The sequence below is a fragment of the Oryx dammah genome, unplaced genomic scaffold, assembly GCF_014754425.2.
Source record: "Oryx dammah isolate SB20612 unplaced genomic scaffold, SCBI_Odam_1.1 HiC_scaffold_21, whole genome shotgun sequence".
In the NCBI taxonomy this organism is placed as follows: domain Eukaryota; kingdom Metazoa; phylum Chordata; class Mammalia; order Artiodactyla; family Bovidae; genus Oryx; species Oryx dammah.
This window is the reverse complement of record NW_024070205.1, coordinates 3,302,139-3,318,869: the sequence shown is the minus strand read 5'-3', so window position 1 is coordinate 3,318,869 and position 16,731 is coordinate 3,302,139. Positions and strand designations below refer to the sequence as shown.

Below are 16,731 nucleotides of genomic sequence, written 5' to 3'. Positions count from 1 at the left end.
ATCCTCGGTCGTCCCCTTCTCCTCCTGCCCCCAATCCCTCCCAGCATTAGAGTCTTTTCCAATGAGTCAACTCTTTGCATGAGGTGGCCAAAGTACTGGAGTTTCAGCTTTAGCCTCCTTCCTTCCAAAGAACACCCAGGACTAATCTCCTTTAGAATGGACTGGTTTGATCTCCTTGCAGTCCAAGGGACTCTCAAGAGTCTTCTCCAACACCACAGTTCAAAAGCATGAATTCTTTGGCACTCAGCCTTCTTAACAGTCCAACTCTCACATCCATACATGACCGCTGGAAAAGCGTATAATGCAACAAAGAAACTTAGCCCTAGATCTGCTTATAGTGGTGAGACTTGGCCTGAAGTCTGTTAGTGGAGATAGTGAGGAGGGACATTCTCTGTATTAAGATCAGTGTGAATGGAGGCATGGGGAGAACCTCTGTGATGTACTTGGTGAATATTCATGCCTCAGATATAGAACAAGAGTATAGGAAACTGTGGTTGAGAGGAGTCATGTGAAGTTATAAAAAGTGCTCGTATATCACATTAAACATTGAAACTTTAACCCATAGACTGTGGAGCACAAATAGTAGTGTGAGCTTTTTTGTCAGCAGGTGGAGTTGCACGCTCATATTTGTGGATCAGAAGATGAATTTGTGGAGGTTAAAAAGTCAGTCAGGGTGGGCACAGACTGGAGGCAGGGAGAGGGGCCGTCATGTGGATGAGGAGGGGTCCCGAGCATGACCATGGGCAGAAGGGGAGGTACACGGTGACTGTTGGATGGAAGGACAGAGGGAGAAATCGTGGGTCACTTGGAAGTTTGCTTGTTAGCTGACTTTGGGAATGGTGGTCCCATTTGCTGAAATTTGAGATGCTAGAATAAAGGGGAGATGACTTTGAACATCTTGAGTTTGGGGTCCTTCTGGAGTAACTGGGTGGAAGACCTGAGAGTCAGTGGGAAAGATTAATAAATACAAAGAAGACCAGAAGAATATTAGAGCCCTAAATTTAGATGTCATAGGTTTATAGGTGAATTTCTATATGTGAGTGAGATGTTCCAGGTGGATTGTGTGTGAGAAGGCAAAAACACTCAGGACTTAACCCAAGATTTGCTTCTAATGAAATGTGTATGAACGTGGGAAAGAGAGATGTGATACTAGCCATGAACCTTTAATGTGTTTAAAGATGATGAGAAGCAGCTGATGAACGTGGAGCCCATCCATGCAGATGTTTTGCTGGAGACTTACAAGCGGAAGATGGCTGACGAGGGAAGGCTCTTCCTGGCTGAATTTCAGGTGGGTGCTCCTCTTGCCATAGGACGAGAAAGTTCACTCCATCACCAACATGATCCGTCTTAAATGTTCTGTGTAGCTGTTGGCCTTGATAGTTTATCCCACATAAGAGTGCAGCAGAGTCAAAGCAGCTATTATTACCAGGTATTTGCAGACCAGCAGAGAGATTCATAGTTGTAAAACCAATCAACATTTCAAGATAATGCTGCTTCAGTGAATGAGTACTATTTACAAAGTCATGTCCAGAAACACATTGGGCTGATGTGTCCTTGTGCTCTAGATAATTATCCAAGTGTGTTTTTCAATGAATTTGAAAGTGGCAGAGCAATTACTGCTAAATTTGCACTCATGGGATTTATTTTCCAAGTAGTCCATCATTCATTTTCTTAAAGAGGGCTTTTTGCATAATTCCTAATAACGTTCATTTCAGTTACCATATGCAGCTTGTTCAATGGGGTAAAGGAAATACACACCAGGATGTCTCACTTGTTCAGAACCATAAGTGGTGAGGGGAAGTGGTTTTTCTACGATCTGCTCTGACCCAAAGGATCTTTGTGTCTTTCAGAGCATTCCACGGGTATTCAGCAAGTTCTCCATCAAGGATGCTCGAAAATCCTTTAACCAGAACAAAAATCGCTATGTTGATATCCTTCCCTGTAAGTTGTTCATTGAGAATTGGATTCCCATACATTTAGGCTACTTGATTATTCATTATTTCACTTATTTAATATTTCTTTTCATTGAGCAGATGACTACAACCGTGTTGAACTCTCTGACATAAACGGAGATGCAGGATCAAACTATATAAATGCCAGCTATATTGATGTGAGTAGAAAGTGCATCACGGCCAGGTTTTACAGCTTCACCATTCTGTCACTGACCGTTTTCATTTTTCTTGTGTCTATACATTCTATTCAGCTCCATCTTTGTCATGGCAAACTTTAATGTTTTTAAAGAGTTTATTGCACTGTAGTTGATGAACAATGCTATGTTAGTTTCAGGGGTACAGCAAAGTGAGTCAGTCATACATATACATATGTCCACTCATGGCGAGTTTTTAGAAATATTATTTGAAATCATTTGAAGGAAGCCCATCCCTGTCACTGGTATAAACAACAACATCACTAATATTTGCAAGGACAGTTATTTATTATTTACTATCACAGTTATTTATTATAGGACTTTTGTCTCCCAACAAAATGATAATAAGAATTAAAATGCTCTGGTGCCTGTTGTGTGTTGTATATTACCTAAATTATCTATGTGTGTGTTTCTCATAAGAGCCCTGCCTTTGTACCTCACCATAGAGGTGAAGATTGGAAGGCACTGGTTAATTTGTTACTTTGCCCTTGTTCAGTTAGTAAAAGTCTGAGGGTATTGTACGTGGTTAATTTATCCAAAATATTTTAAAATTGTAATTTATTATACCATTGCTAATGAAGTAATGCATCACACAAAATTAAAAAAAAAAGCAGTATGAAAATACAGAGAAACTATTACAGAATATATAGCATGGCCTTATTGGTTATCTATTTTATATATAGTAATGTATATATGTTAATACTAAACTTCAGTTTTTATCATAGATTATTCTTGAATCTGACTGTGGCAGAGGAGACCTGGGTTCTATCCCTGGTTGGGAAGATCCTCTGGAGAAGGGAATGGCAACCCACTCCAGGATTCTTGCCTGGAGAATCCCATGGACAGAGGAGCCCAGAGGGCTACAGCCTAGAGGGTCGCAAGAGTGGGACACGACTTAGTGACTGAACCACCACATCCTGGTTCCTTTTATCCACTGAGAGTTTCTTTATACATAAACCAGAAAAGAGCAATATTTGTTACCCCCACTTATCCAAAAATGTTACCATGATATTCACACTGTTCTGTATGATGTTTAATTTACCTAAAATATATCTCGGATACATAAAATGTCACTCTATGAAAGCAGAGACTGGCAGGCTTTCTCTGTAAGGGGCCAGACAGCAGCTTTGGGGCTTTTACAGGATACACCACCTCTATCACAGCTACTCAGCTCTGAAGCCCAGGGTATACTTCTATGGATAATACATAACGTGGCTGATGCTAGGCCATCAGTGGTGTATCCCGGCCCTAGATACGAGGTAGAAGTTTGAGGCTGATCTCAGGATGAGTTGTTGAAAGAAATTGAGTAAAAATCCCCAAAGTTACTCTATGGCTGGTAAGGAGGATTTAAAGCTTGACAGGATATAAAATGTAGGAATGCCTGATTACTCTTATAAATTGCCGCACCATCCCAGATGGAGCTAAAACCTACGTGCTTTTCAGCTTTGTTTAGGGTATATCACAAAGACACATGAAGTCATGGATGTTGTTTGTAAATGTTAATATGTTTGGCACAGTTCAGTGACTGATCATGAGTTAATAAACTCCTGCATATGATTTGAAACTGCTCAGGAAAATACACATCCAAGAAATGACTGATTTGAAGTAACTTCCTTACTTCACACTTTTGCATGTAAGTGAATAATTAAATGTTCAGTAAATGATATTTCTTTTTTGTCTGTCTTGAACAGGGTTTCAAAGAACCCAGGAAATACATTGCAGCACAAGGTAATTTCTCTGGTAGTCTGATATTCTTTTTGAAAAATTGCTTTTTAGCCCTTTAAGAAGGGTATTTCTCACCATTTTTCCTTTGTTCACCCTCTAGGTCCCAGGGATGAGACTGTTGATGATTTCTGGAGGATGATCTGGGAGCAGAAAGCCACGGTTATTGTCATGGTCACTCGATGTGAAGAAGGCAACAAGGTAGGAACCCAGAAGGTTCTCAGGGTGAAGGTCTAGGACTCACAAGGTGGAGGCTGAATGTTAGGAAAAGAGAGGGCTGGACTGCTTTTCAAAAAGTCACATCTGTATGTGCTTGATGACAAAACAGACAGTTCTCTCTTTGAACATTTGATTTAAATTTTCATACCTATAGAAGGATAAAATATGTACATATATAAATATACGTCCCTGGAGAAGGAAATGGCAACCCACTCCAGTATTCTTGCCTGGAAAATTCCATGGACAGAGGAGCTTGGCAGGTTGCAGCCCATGGGGTCACAAAAGAGTTGGGCACGCCTTCACAACTGAGCATACAAATCTACGTATATAAGAATAAAATTTAAATGTTTCTGCTTAATTGCTGGACTCCTATGGGGTTCCTATTTTGTTACAGTCTTACTTTAAGTTCAGTACACTTCTGTGAGCTGGTTTCACAAGTTCTTGTGACTACTTGAAACACACTGACCTTCGTGCTGACCTCAGGCAGATAGATGGTAATTTATGTGACTTTAGGAAGCCTGAAAACCTCTGCATGCCCCAGCCTGAAATTAACCACATGCAACCACATAATTTCTTGCTCACCACCACGCACGTCCCCATTTAATATGCAGCTACCCATTTTCATGGGAAAATGGAATACTTTTCAAGCATCCCAGTGAAATGGAATAGAAACATGTTTTGAGACATTCAAAGAACACATTTCTTGTTTTGTTTTACAAAGAGTGTTTAATGAACAAATTCATTTAAATGAAAAACTGAAATGCTTAATGGTTTTTTAAACATAGAACAAGTGTGCAGAGTACTGGCCGTCAATGGACGAGGGCAGCCGGGTTTATGGAGATGTGATTGTGGAGATCAACGAGCACAAAAGATGCCCAGATTACATCATTCAGAAGCTGACTGTTGGAAACGTGAGTTTGGTTTTGATAGAATTTTAATTTTCAAACTGTTAGTCTAAAATGTGACTATGGAATAGTCAACGCGAGACACTGAAATATACCTGGACATTTTATTTTTAATGAACGACATGGGGGACGAGTTGGTTAAAACAATAAGCCACCAAGGTCAAGTAAGTCACAGATGACCTTTGTCCACATCGCATTCAGGTGTTTATAACGTTGTGACCCTTGAAGTAGAAAAAGCTCATTAATTGTGTTAAATGAATGACTGAATTATTGAATGAGTGATAAAAATGGTCCTTAGTCTCAACAGGTTTATTACCATTATGGAAAGAATATTTATACAATGGCATAGAGACTACTATAAGAAGTCTAAAGTTCTAACTCTGTAGGAGAGATAAAATGTTTAGGTCAGGAAAAAAAAATTGTCAGTGTGGCCTGTTAAAATGGTGGTCTTCCCATATACTATTATATGATTCTGCTCATATGAAAAGTCTAGAATAGTCACACTTACAGAGACAAAAGGTTGGTTAGTGATTGTTTGGTACTGAGGTGGGTGAGGCAAGAATAGAGCTGACTGCTAATCTGTAGGGTTTTTTGGAGTGTTATGAAAATACCCTATAATTAGTGGTAATGACTTCACAACTCTGTGAATATAATTAAAACTTTAATCTTTAAAGGAATGTGAAAATATCTTAATAAAGGTATTTAAAAGGGAGGTCCTTATACTGAGATTCGATCCCTGGGTTGAGAAGATCCCCTGGAGAAGGGAATGGCAACCCACTCCAGTATTCTTGCCTGGAGAATCCCATGGACCGAGGAGCCTGGCAGGTTGCCGTCCATGGGGTTGCACAGTGTCAGATATGCCTGAGCGACGAATGCCCACACATACACACATAGATAAGTTTGATAGTTTCTCTCAATTCCATTTATTGGAAGTTTTCCCAGTAATCTGAATTGTATTTCCATATGATCCAGATACATTTTGTGCAGGGAAAAAAAATACCAGTTGCCTATTTCTCCTATGGCCTTCTAAAATCTTACAGCATCACTAACAACTGGTAAAGCAACGCTCAAAATTCTCCAAGCCAGGCTTCAGCAATATGTGAACCGTGAACTTCCTGATGTTCAAGCTGGTTTTAGGAAAAGCAGAGGAATCAGAGATCAAATTGCCAACATCTGCTGGATCATCGAAAAAGCAAGAGAGTTCCAGAAAAACATCTATTTCTGCCTTATTGACTATGCCAAAGCCTTTGACTGTGTGGATCACAATAAACTGCAGAAAATACTTCAAGAGATGGGAATACCAGACCACCTGACCTGCCTCTTGAGAAACCTGTATGCAGGTCAGGAAGCAAGAGTTAGAACTGGACATGGAACAACAGACTGGTTCCAAATAGGAAAAGGAGTACGTCAAGGCTGTATATTGTTACCCCACGTATTTAACTTAGACGCAGAGTACATCATGAGAAATGCTGGGCTGGAAGAAGCAGAAGCTGGAATCAAGATTTCAGGGAGAAATATCAATAACCTCAGATATGCAGATGACACCACCCTTATGGCAGAAAGTGAAGAGGAACTAAAAAGCCTCTTGATGAAAGTGAAAGAGGAGAGTGAAAAAGTTGGCTTAAAGCTCAACATTCAGAAAACGAAGATCATGGCATCTGGTCCCATCACTTCATGGAAAATAGATGGGGAAACAGTGGAAACAGTGTCAGACTTTATTTTTTGGGGGCTCCAAAATCACTGTAGATGGTGACTGCAGCCAAGAAATTAAAAGACACTTACTCCTTGGAAGGAAAGTTATGACCAACCTAGATAGTATATTAAAAAGCAGAGATATTACTTTGCCAACAAAGGTCCATCTAGTCAAGGCTATGGTTTTTCCAGTGGTCATGTATGGATGTGAGAGTTGGACTGTGAAGAAAGCTGAGCACCGAAGAATTGATGCCTTTGAACTGTGGTGTTGGAGAAGACTCTTGAGAGTCCCTTGGACTGCAAGGAGATCCAACCAGTCCATTCTAAAGGAGATCAGTCCTGGGTGTTCATTGGAAGGACTGATGCTGAAGCTGAAACTCCAAAACTTTGGCCACCTCATGCGAAGAGTTGACTCATTGGAAAAGACCCTGATGCTGGGAGGGATTGGGGGCAGAAGGAGAAGGGGATGACAGAGGATGAGATGGCTGGATGATATCACCGACTTGATGGACATGAGTTTGAGTGAACTGTGGGAGTTGGTGATGGACAGGGAGGACTGGCGTGCTGCGATTCATGGGGTCACAAAGAGTCGGACATGACTTGAGCGACTGAACTGAACTGAACTGAACTAAACAACTAACAACTATGACCTTGGAGGGCTGTGAAACCAGTGGTTCATGGCTGAATATATGATGCACTGGAGCCAGGAAGGACCAGTCATAGGTCGGGGTGATGTGTAGAGGCTGACACCAATCTGGTTACCTTGATTAGTCTGACATTACTGTTCTTCATAAGCTCAGTTACTTCTGATCTGAAAATGATGACCAACCAAGTTGGTAGTTCCTCTTCATACTTGGTTAGAGATTATGAATTATGTGTCTTCTAGTGCTTGCCTTGAAATTGGGGCGAACATGAGCTGTAATCTGGAGCTGACTTTCCCCAGTTCTCTCTCTACTGTCTGAACTGACATTTCTAACATGAGAAATACAGCATTAGTCAAATCATTAATCAGACTTTCTTCCTATGATGATAGTCCTGTTTGTCTGCCTACCCAAGAAGAAGTATTTCAAACCATGTGAGAGTAACTTTTACTTTATTTCTTTTCAATCCCATCCACCAGCCCCTGGTTTTGTGTGTGTTCTTGTGTTTTTACTTTGGTTTTGGCTTGGCAGCATGGAAGTTCCTAGCAGTTTCAGCTACACTTGTCATACATTACTTACCTTCCTGGTAAGTAATTGCTTACCGGTTAGTGCATGCCATCCCTGCATGATGCCTCAATTCCTAGTTATTCATTGGAGAGGAAAATGCAGTCATGAATGAAAAAAAAAAAAACTTGCATGAGAAGTGTTTTGTACTGGCCCTCCCTTCCATCTACTTACTTTCCATAGTTTAAAAAATATATATCATCTAAAAGAAATATTATCTCCTGACTAGAGAAAAGAAAAGGTAAATGGAAGAGCCGTGACTCACATTCAGTTCACCAGCTGGCCAGACCACGGGGTCCCCGAAGACCCTCACCTGCTCCTCAAGCTGCGCAGGAGGGTGAACGCTTTCAGCAACTTCTTCAGTGGCCCCATCGTGGTGCACTGCAGGTACGTGGAGACCGCCCCCGACAGCAGCAGGGCTGTTCACACCCAGGCCCATGGGGCTGTCGGGGACGGGCTCCCCTTCGGCAACTGTTGCTTCCAGAAAGTCTGAGAAGAAAGTTAGTGTCTCCCCTGCGTAACCCTTCTGGGCTTTTATTTTGTTTTTTAAATTTATTTATTGTTTTATTGAAGGATAATTGCTTTACAGAATTTTGCTGTGTTCTGTCAAACCTCAACACAAATACCGTATTCTAACATATATGGAATATGGAAAAATGGTATTGACGGATTTATTTACAGGGCAACAGTGGAGAAACAGAGAGAATAGATTTATGCACATGGGGAGGGAGAGGAGAGGGTGAGATGTGAGGAAAGAGGAAGGTGGAAACTTACATTACCATATGCAAAATAGAGAGGCAAGGGGAGTTCCTTGTCTAACAGGGGCTCAGGATCAGCCTGGTGGGGCGGGGTGGGCAGGGAGGAGGGAGGCGCCCCCGGGCCTCTCTGCTCATTGCCCTGCTGCTCGCTCGTTTGGCCAGTGCTGGCGTGGGGCGCACAGGCACCTACATCGGCATCGACGCCATGCTGGAAGGCCTGGAGGCGGAGAACAAGGTGGACATCTACGGCTACGTCGTCAAGCTCCGGCGCCAGAGGTGCCTGATGGTACAGGTGGAGGTATGTCCCAGGCACGGCCCTCGCTTTCAGCTTCCGGCTTAAACAGTTCTTCATGGTGGGAGTAGTAACCTTAAAGGACATCCATGTTGTTCTCAATCTCAACGGCTTCTGTTTCCTGAAAACTCAAGCACCGATCACAGTTAGAAGCGTTTTGCACTGGTGGCTGAGAGCATTTGTGGAATAAGGATGACTATAAAGTTAAAGGACCATAAAGTCGGTTAAAAAATAATGAAATACCATTTACACATCCTAGGTTGGGAAACAATTAAAAATGCCAAAACCCAGTTTGTCAGCATTTCATAAAATTAAAACTAGGAAGGCCTGATAGTACAGTACAGTGGTTGAGTCTGGTTTTTTGGAACTAGACTTAGAAGTTTCAAATAGTGATCGTTATTCTTAATACCATGCACTCTTCAGCCAGTTTTTAAAGTTGTTGTGCTTCAGTGAAGTCATCCAAATGGAGATAAGAAGAGTATTTACCTTACAGAGTTAAGACACAAAAGGTCATCCAAGTAAAGCACTTACACAAATCCCTGGAACATACACATAGTCAGTAATTGTAATTGATGAATATTATTACTGAGAATGTCTGCACTTGACCCAGAAATTCCATATATTGTATGTACCCAAGAGAAGCATTTCCAAATCTGCACAACTAGACACACATTCAAGAATGTTCACTGAATTCACCATTGCTAGGATAACAACGAATGGAAAACTTTAAATATATAGCAGTATGGGAATAGGCCAGCAGAATGTGGGAGGTGGGCTCTGTACACCGTGTTCCACTGCAGTGGCGGGGTTAAGCGGTCTGTAGCTCTCAGTGTGGGCAGGCCCTCAGATGACAGCAGTGAGCCCCCAGGGGAAACATATACAGTACAATGTATGCAGCTGTTAAGAAAGGACACAGAAATACGGTGTTTATAAATACATACACGTTATTGTAGGAGTCTTAAAATGGATCGTCCACCAGAAAAAAAGGAACTATTTCCTGTGGAAAAATAACATAGAGTGGAAGGATACAGTCAAACTAGAGGTGGCATTAAAAGAATCTTGAACTTTATCAGAAATATGTCATTTGTTTAAGAACAGTACATTCAAATATGATAAAAGTTGAAGGATCATTAAATCTGGGTTTGGTATTTGATGCTTTCTCATATGTGTGTTAGTTGCTCAGTCGTGTCCAACTCTTTGCCACCCCATGGACTGTAGCCGGTCAGGCTCTGCTCTCCATGGGATTCTCTGGGCAAGAATCCTGGAGTGGGTTGCCATTCCTTTCTCCAGGGGATCTTCCTAACTCAGTCATTGAACCCGGGTCTCCTGCATTGCAGGCAGATTCTTTACCGTCTAAGCCACCAGGGAAGCCCCCAAGAACACTGGAGTGGGTAGCCATTCCCTTCTCCACAGGATCTACCCAACCTACGGACTGGACCTGGGTCTCCCACAAATCAGGCAGATTTTTTCGTATAATCTCTATTTTTAAAAATGCTAGAAAACTTTAAAAAAATGTGTTCCTTGGAACATCAAATTTTTTCCCCTCTCAGATACAGTGTGGAACTTTACAGTTTTATATATTAGTAATTTAACTTACTAACTCAACGCTAGTCCCGGGAGGAAGTAACAGATAGTGTTTTTTAACTGTTAGGAATAAAATAGACGCTATAAGATGCCTAATCTATTTGTGAAGCTATTTTTTTTTTCCTGGCAAAATAATCCAAGATGGAATTTACTCATTTCCTGGAGATCTATGAGTGCCAACTTCCAGATTATTTAAATGTGGCAGATACCAGTGTTCTCTTCCAACTATTGTCTCCCAATGAACCAAATGTGTGTGGGGGGGTGTACTTTATTTAAATGTGATTCATAGGACTGTAAATGATAAATTAACTCTGTCCTTCCTTGAAATGACAGGCACAGTACATCTTGATTCACCAGGCCTTGGTGGAGTACAATCAGTTTGGGGAGACGGAAGTGAGCCTGTCTGAGTTACACCCATACCTGTCTAATATGAAGAAAAGAGACCCGCCCAGTGAGCCTTCCCCGCTGGAGGCTGAGTTCCAGGTAACAGCAGCCACTTGAACCTCTGTCTGTTTCCCAGGCTGTCCTGTGCACGTCGCCTGGCTCTTGTGTTTGGGCTTTGCCATAAAACAGCACACTGATGAGGGAACCAAGACACAGAGAGTTTAAGAGAAATGCCTGAAAGCACAAAACTGTTATGTAGGAAACTTGTTTAAATCTAGAAATCAGACTCTGTGGCCAACATGTTAACCATTCCTTGTTAACCTGGTATAAAATAAAGTGTCAAAATAACAGTATATAGCCACAAAATTGGCCCGCCAAAGGCAGTGTAACATCTCACCTTCAACAACTGCACCTGGTTTTGGTTTGTAAAGGAAATAATTATAGGAGTTTATGACGACTTAGGAACGGGAACTGGCTGAGGCTGGTAGACAGAAACTAAAGGATAACTACGTGTGTCCTAACCTATTTATTAGGCAATTACTCTGAAAACTAACCTAGGATGTGGCTCACTGTGATTTCAGAGAGTTGGTGTAGCTGTCTCCAGGTTGTTCAGCCGTCACAAAAGTTTTGTTACTTTTCTCTTTCACTTGTAATTTTCAGTTTATCAAATCTTTGTGTGAACTACCAAACTGGTGAATTCAGAGGTTATCACAACAAGACCAGGAACGTGCTTTTAATCAGATACAGAGTCATTTAATGTTTTGGATCAGAATGGGACTGGGGTAGGACTTGAGATAGTCACCAAGTAACATGATCCAACCTGAAGACTACTATGATGGAAAAACCAGCAGACTACCAGCTTGGTCTTCAATAAGGGGTGTTTTCTTATTCTTGCTCTTTCCACTGCATTTAATTCACTAACTCTGCTATACTCCATATACACAGACACTGTTTGAAATACTTATACATTTAATCTAAAAATTCATATGTAAAGTCACTAAAAGAAAGAGTAGATTCTTTGACTGAGCAAATATGATTGAGCCTGTGCTTCTAAGCACAAGAGTCAAAGTGATTTGTATGTGGAAGTGGCTAGTGAGTGTGATCCACACAGGTAGTAACCACAGCTCTGATAGAAAAAGTGAAATTGTTCCAGCTTAGCAGAAAGGGAGACAGAAAATGAGAGTGGAGATGGAGGTTGGCTGGTGGATTAGTGATGGGACATTGAGGCAGTTCCTGTCTAACTGCCTCGTCTTTCTTAAGAGCATATGAAGTAAGATCATTGGTTGAGAGTTTGGGGGTGGGGCAGAAGTGAGTCACAAAGAAGAGTTCATGCTCAAGAAAGAGAGAATGATTTGAAATAGTTCTATCAAAGAAGGAAAGTAGTCTCCCAGGTGAAGGGGGTAGGGTGGCCAGAAATTACTGTTGGATCTGTTGAAATTTATGGTCATGAATTTTCCAGGAGAGTCAGCCAGTTGGTTTTTTGGTTTTGTTTCCTGCAGTAACATTGAGGTTAGAGGCTGTGTGCAGTTGGGTTAGCCACATCTAGCGTATTTTAAAGTGGCCAATTGAAAGTTGGGACGTGAAGGAGCTGAGGGTGCTTGCAAGTGAATAATTTAGGGTGGTCAATAAAGAGCATATGAGCCACAGAAAGACATGTGGTACAATGAGAAAGTCATAAAAGCAGTATGCTGAAGGTTTTGATAGGATTGCAGATTACTGAATTGGAGGTGCTAGAATAAATGGCTGGGAACAATGGAGGCAATTTTCCATAGCAGGTATGGTGGAAATCATAGCGTTTAAAGTGATGCAATTTTTGGAATGAAACCTGTCTACAAAAGTGGAGTGGAGACTGTGGATGGCTGAAGATTGGAGGAAAATTACAGGAGGTGAAGACATGAGTGTGGTTTGGAACAAAGTGCTGTATTGACTTTGAAAGAAGACCCCATAGTTTTTCTAAATGTGTTCATAATATATATACACACATACATGTATGTGCATAGACATATCTGTATTGTTGGTGGTCAGTCTCTCAGTCACGTCCAGCTCTTTGTACCTCCATGGACTGTAGCACACCAGGCTTCTCTGACCTTTACCAACTCTCAGAGCTTGCCCAAACTCATGTCCATTGAGTCCATGATGCCATCCAACCATCTCATCCTCTGTCGTCCCCTTCCCCTCCTGCCTTCAATCTTTCCCAGCATTAGAATCTTTTCCACTGAGTGTGTAAACTGAATGTGTATATCTGTGTGTATAATGGTACTCATCTCCTGCCCTCAATCTTTCCCATCAGCAGGGTCTTTTCCACTGAGTGTGTATAACTGTAAAACTGAGTGTGTGTAACTGTGTGTATAATGGTACTCAACTATGCATGTTGAGCTCCCTCAGTTTAGGCTATTTATCCACTTGAAAGATATTTGTTTAAGTTATTTATTAGGAAGAAAAGGCTGCAGGCAGGGAGATCTTCCGGTAGAAACTGACCTTTGCACCGATATCTAAAGGGCAAGTAGGAGTTAGCAGAGTGACGGAAAGGGACATGGGTAGTCCAGATAGAAAGGGTCATGGGTAGTCCAGGCAGAAAACACGCCTGTGAGTCTCCCGAGAATTCAAAGACAGCTTGGCCCCATCCGAAGGTGGAGGAGTTGGTTTGGCTGCAGTGCAGAGGGCCCTGCAGGAGGTGAGGCTGCAGAGACGGTCAGGGCCACCTCCCGAGAGGCTTCATGAGCTGTGCAGATAGATGTTGGGTTCTTCCTGACAAGGACGGGAAGCTGCCAGAAACCTGAGAGGAACGTGCCCTGTTGTGTTCTAGAAGGATTAGAGCAAGTGAGATTGAAGGTAAAGAGGCCGGCAAAGAGACTGTTGATGTTTTCAAGTGAGAAATGAAAGTAATTGTCCTAAGCAGGAGGAGAGAAACGCAGAAGGATTTGAGAGCTTCACCCAGAGATATGACAGCTTTTGCCAACTGATTAGCTACCAGGAGGGAGAGGGGAAGAGTCTGGAGGGCTTAAAGAAACGAAGTGTTGATTATGCAAAGCATGAGCCGAGTCATCTGTGCACGCTTTATTCTGGAGGAGAATTGACTTTGGGTCATTTAAAATAATTTAACATTGTTTTTGCCATATGGAGAATGGCCAATATCTGTACAGTGCTTTTAACTTATAAAAGATCAAACCATACTTTTTTACCATCTAGCACCTCTTCACTGGGAAGCATATTCTGTTATATAATTGTATATGTTCAAATTCACCATGTCAAAGTACTTAAGACCTGAATAGTTAAAAAAAAAAAAAAGATCAGGGATAAACTTAAAAATTGGGACCTTAGGGAATGTGTGCAGATTTCACAAAACTTAATGAAATTCTTTTCTTTAGAGAACATCTTAAGCTGCAGTAATAAACTAAACCAGTCATTACATTTTAAAAGGTGTTTCCTTTCTATTTCTTTCTTTCAGAGACTTCCTTCTTATAGGGGCTGGAGGACACAGCATATTGGGAACCAAGAAGAAAATAAGAGTAAAAACAGGAATTCTAATGTCATTCCATGTATGCAGTTTATTTTTATCTTTTGTATCATAGTGAAGTTCTTTGAATTTGTTTAATGTGAGACATACACACAAACCTCTGGGAAGCAACTTTGCAACATTTGCTTGGCAGCAGAGAATAGGTATAGGTTATTTAAATTTTAGTTGTAGCAAATACACTGAACCCCAGACATTCACAATGGACTTTGGAAGACAGATGGTATTGACTGTTTTCTTTTGATCAATTAGTTCAGAAATGAGTTTTCAGAAAGACGTAACCTTTTAAGTCGGGGAAAGGCCAAGTTTTCTTTACAGGTTTTCTCTCATCTTTAGTTTACTGCAGTTATTTACTCCAGGGTAATTGCCAAGTAGAAAATTAAATCCTTTTGTTCCCTTTATGTTTTCTATTTATCCCATCCTTACCTCAGGGTGGTTAAAAGTAGGCAGGAAATATACAATGAACTCTTGATCATCACGTTTGACAGAACAAAACATACATCTTTTGCTATTTGAGTGTATTGATAGGACCAGGCCTACACAGCTGTAATTTCACTCAGTTGCTAAATAAATATTCATACACTAAAACTAACGTGGAGAAAACATAGCCCAAGATAGACAACCTTATAAATTGGATCAATGCAGGGTTGACCTAGTTAATTTCTGAAATGGACCTTATGAATACAGTTTAAAATATGGAATTGATGGTGATACAACTAATCAGATCCTTTGATCAGGTTATTCTAAATTTAAGAAATTGAGTAACAGCGAGAAATTACGGACTACTTTCCTTGATGAAATAATTATTTATTTGAGATACTCATTTAATTAAGATTGTTAATTTACTGTTAATAAGATATAATTGAAAGATTAGATTTTACCTAAGGTATGTATTTTATTAACTTACAGATGTATTTTTAAAACTTTTATCCATCAGATTTATGCTATTTCATGGAAAACTAAAGTACATGTATTAAATATTGAATAATCATTTGGAACATTATGACATAGAGTTATGTGCTGTGTTTTTTTCCTGGGACTTTCTTGGGATCGATCGCCTTTCAATTAGAGTTTAAAAAAATAATTTGTTAATCAATGAGAATGGAGCAGGATCTCGTTCCATGTAGATCAATAAGTATACATAATGCTGTCTGTCACTTCTAAATGACTTTCTAGTTTCCACGTGACAGTCAAGCAGAGATTTATTTGTTTTTTAAGTCGAATTTAAATTTCATTTTTACTTTGCACAGATGACTTTAACAGAGTGGTGCTGAAGCATGAGCTGGAGACGAGCAAGGAGAGTGAGCAAGACTCCGACGAGTCCTCCGATGACGACGACAGCGACCTGGAGGAGCTCAGCAGATACATCAATGCCTCCTTCATCATGGTACGTCCTCACATTCCCAAACCCGAGGTCCACCTCTAAAAAGATGCGTATGTTCTTTCGGCCATGCACTAAGTGATTTTATAAAAGAAGGATGCTGCTAAGTCACTTCAGTCGTGTCTGACTCCGTGCGACCCCAGAGACGGCAGCCCACCAGGTCCCCCGTCCTTGGGATTCTCCAGGCAAGAACACTAGAATGGGTTGCCATTTCCTTCTCCAGTGCATGACAGTGAAAAGTGAAAGTGAAGTCGCTCAGTCGTCTCCGACTCTTAGCGACCCCATGGACTGCAGCCCACCAGGCTCCTCCGTCCATGGGATTTGCCAGGCAAGAGCACTGGAGTGGGGTGCCGTTGCCTTCTCTTTAGCTTGACCATATCTATGTATTCATTGATGTGAAAGTTTCCATTTTTAATACTATATCTTAACTTATTGCAATACTTAGACATTAAAACCTAATGAGTTGATACAAAACAATACTATTAGTTATAGTTTATGGCAAATATGACTATAATTTGAAAAATAATGAAATTCAGCAAAAACAAATATTTGAAAATGTTTATATATACTCAGATGCCCATATTGCAAGCAGATCCAAGTTTGCTTATATGTATAGTTAAAAACTTTTCATTCAGATTTTCTGAATATTTAAGTGAATCTGTGTCACATACCTTTTTTTTTAGTATACTGAGAATTCAAGAAGGAACTTAAGTAATTCAGTAAATACTTTTTGCATATTCACTAAGCTGAGTTTATTTCTTTTCCCAATTTTCTTAAAATACATATTCATAGAATATTAGTTATAAGATAGCAGAAGAATGCTGTCTGAGCTAAGTTGCTCAGTCGTGTCTGTCTCTTTGCAACCCCTTGGACTGTAGCCCGTTGCAACCCCTTGGACTGTAGCCCGCCAGGCTCCTCTGTCCATGGGA

General features: G+C 40.8%; 1 protein-coding gene across 1 annotated transcript in view; it reads left to right on the top strand.

Annotated features, from left to right (window-relative positions):
• The window catches only part of PTPRC (protein tyrosine phosphatase receptor type C), a 141,625-nt gene that overhangs the window by 105,931 nt on the left and 18,963 nt on the right, over nucleotides 1-16,731 (top strand). The window contains exons 12-22 of the mRNA XM_040263779.1: nucleotides 1,163-1,288; nucleotides 1,851-1,941; nucleotides 2,034-2,110; nucleotides 3,838-3,874; nucleotides 3,972-4,069; nucleotides 4,873-4,998; nucleotides 8,119-8,276; nucleotides 8,810-8,945; nucleotides 10,857-11,006; nucleotides 14,356-14,446; nucleotides 15,672-15,844. Of these exons, the coding sequence (XP_040119713.1) occupies nucleotides 1,163-1,288; nucleotides 1,851-1,941; nucleotides 2,034-2,110; nucleotides 3,838-3,874; nucleotides 3,972-4,069; nucleotides 4,873-4,998; nucleotides 8,119-8,276; nucleotides 8,810-8,945; nucleotides 10,857-11,006; nucleotides 14,356-14,446; nucleotides 15,672-15,844 (1,263 nt within the window). The remainder of the gene's footprint in view (nucleotides 1-1,162; nucleotides 1,289-1,850; nucleotides 1,942-2,033; nucleotides 2,111-3,837; nucleotides 3,875-3,971; nucleotides 4,070-4,872; nucleotides 4,999-8,118; nucleotides 8,277-8,809; nucleotides 8,946-10,856; nucleotides 11,007-14,355; nucleotides 14,447-15,671; nucleotides 15,845-16,731) is intronic.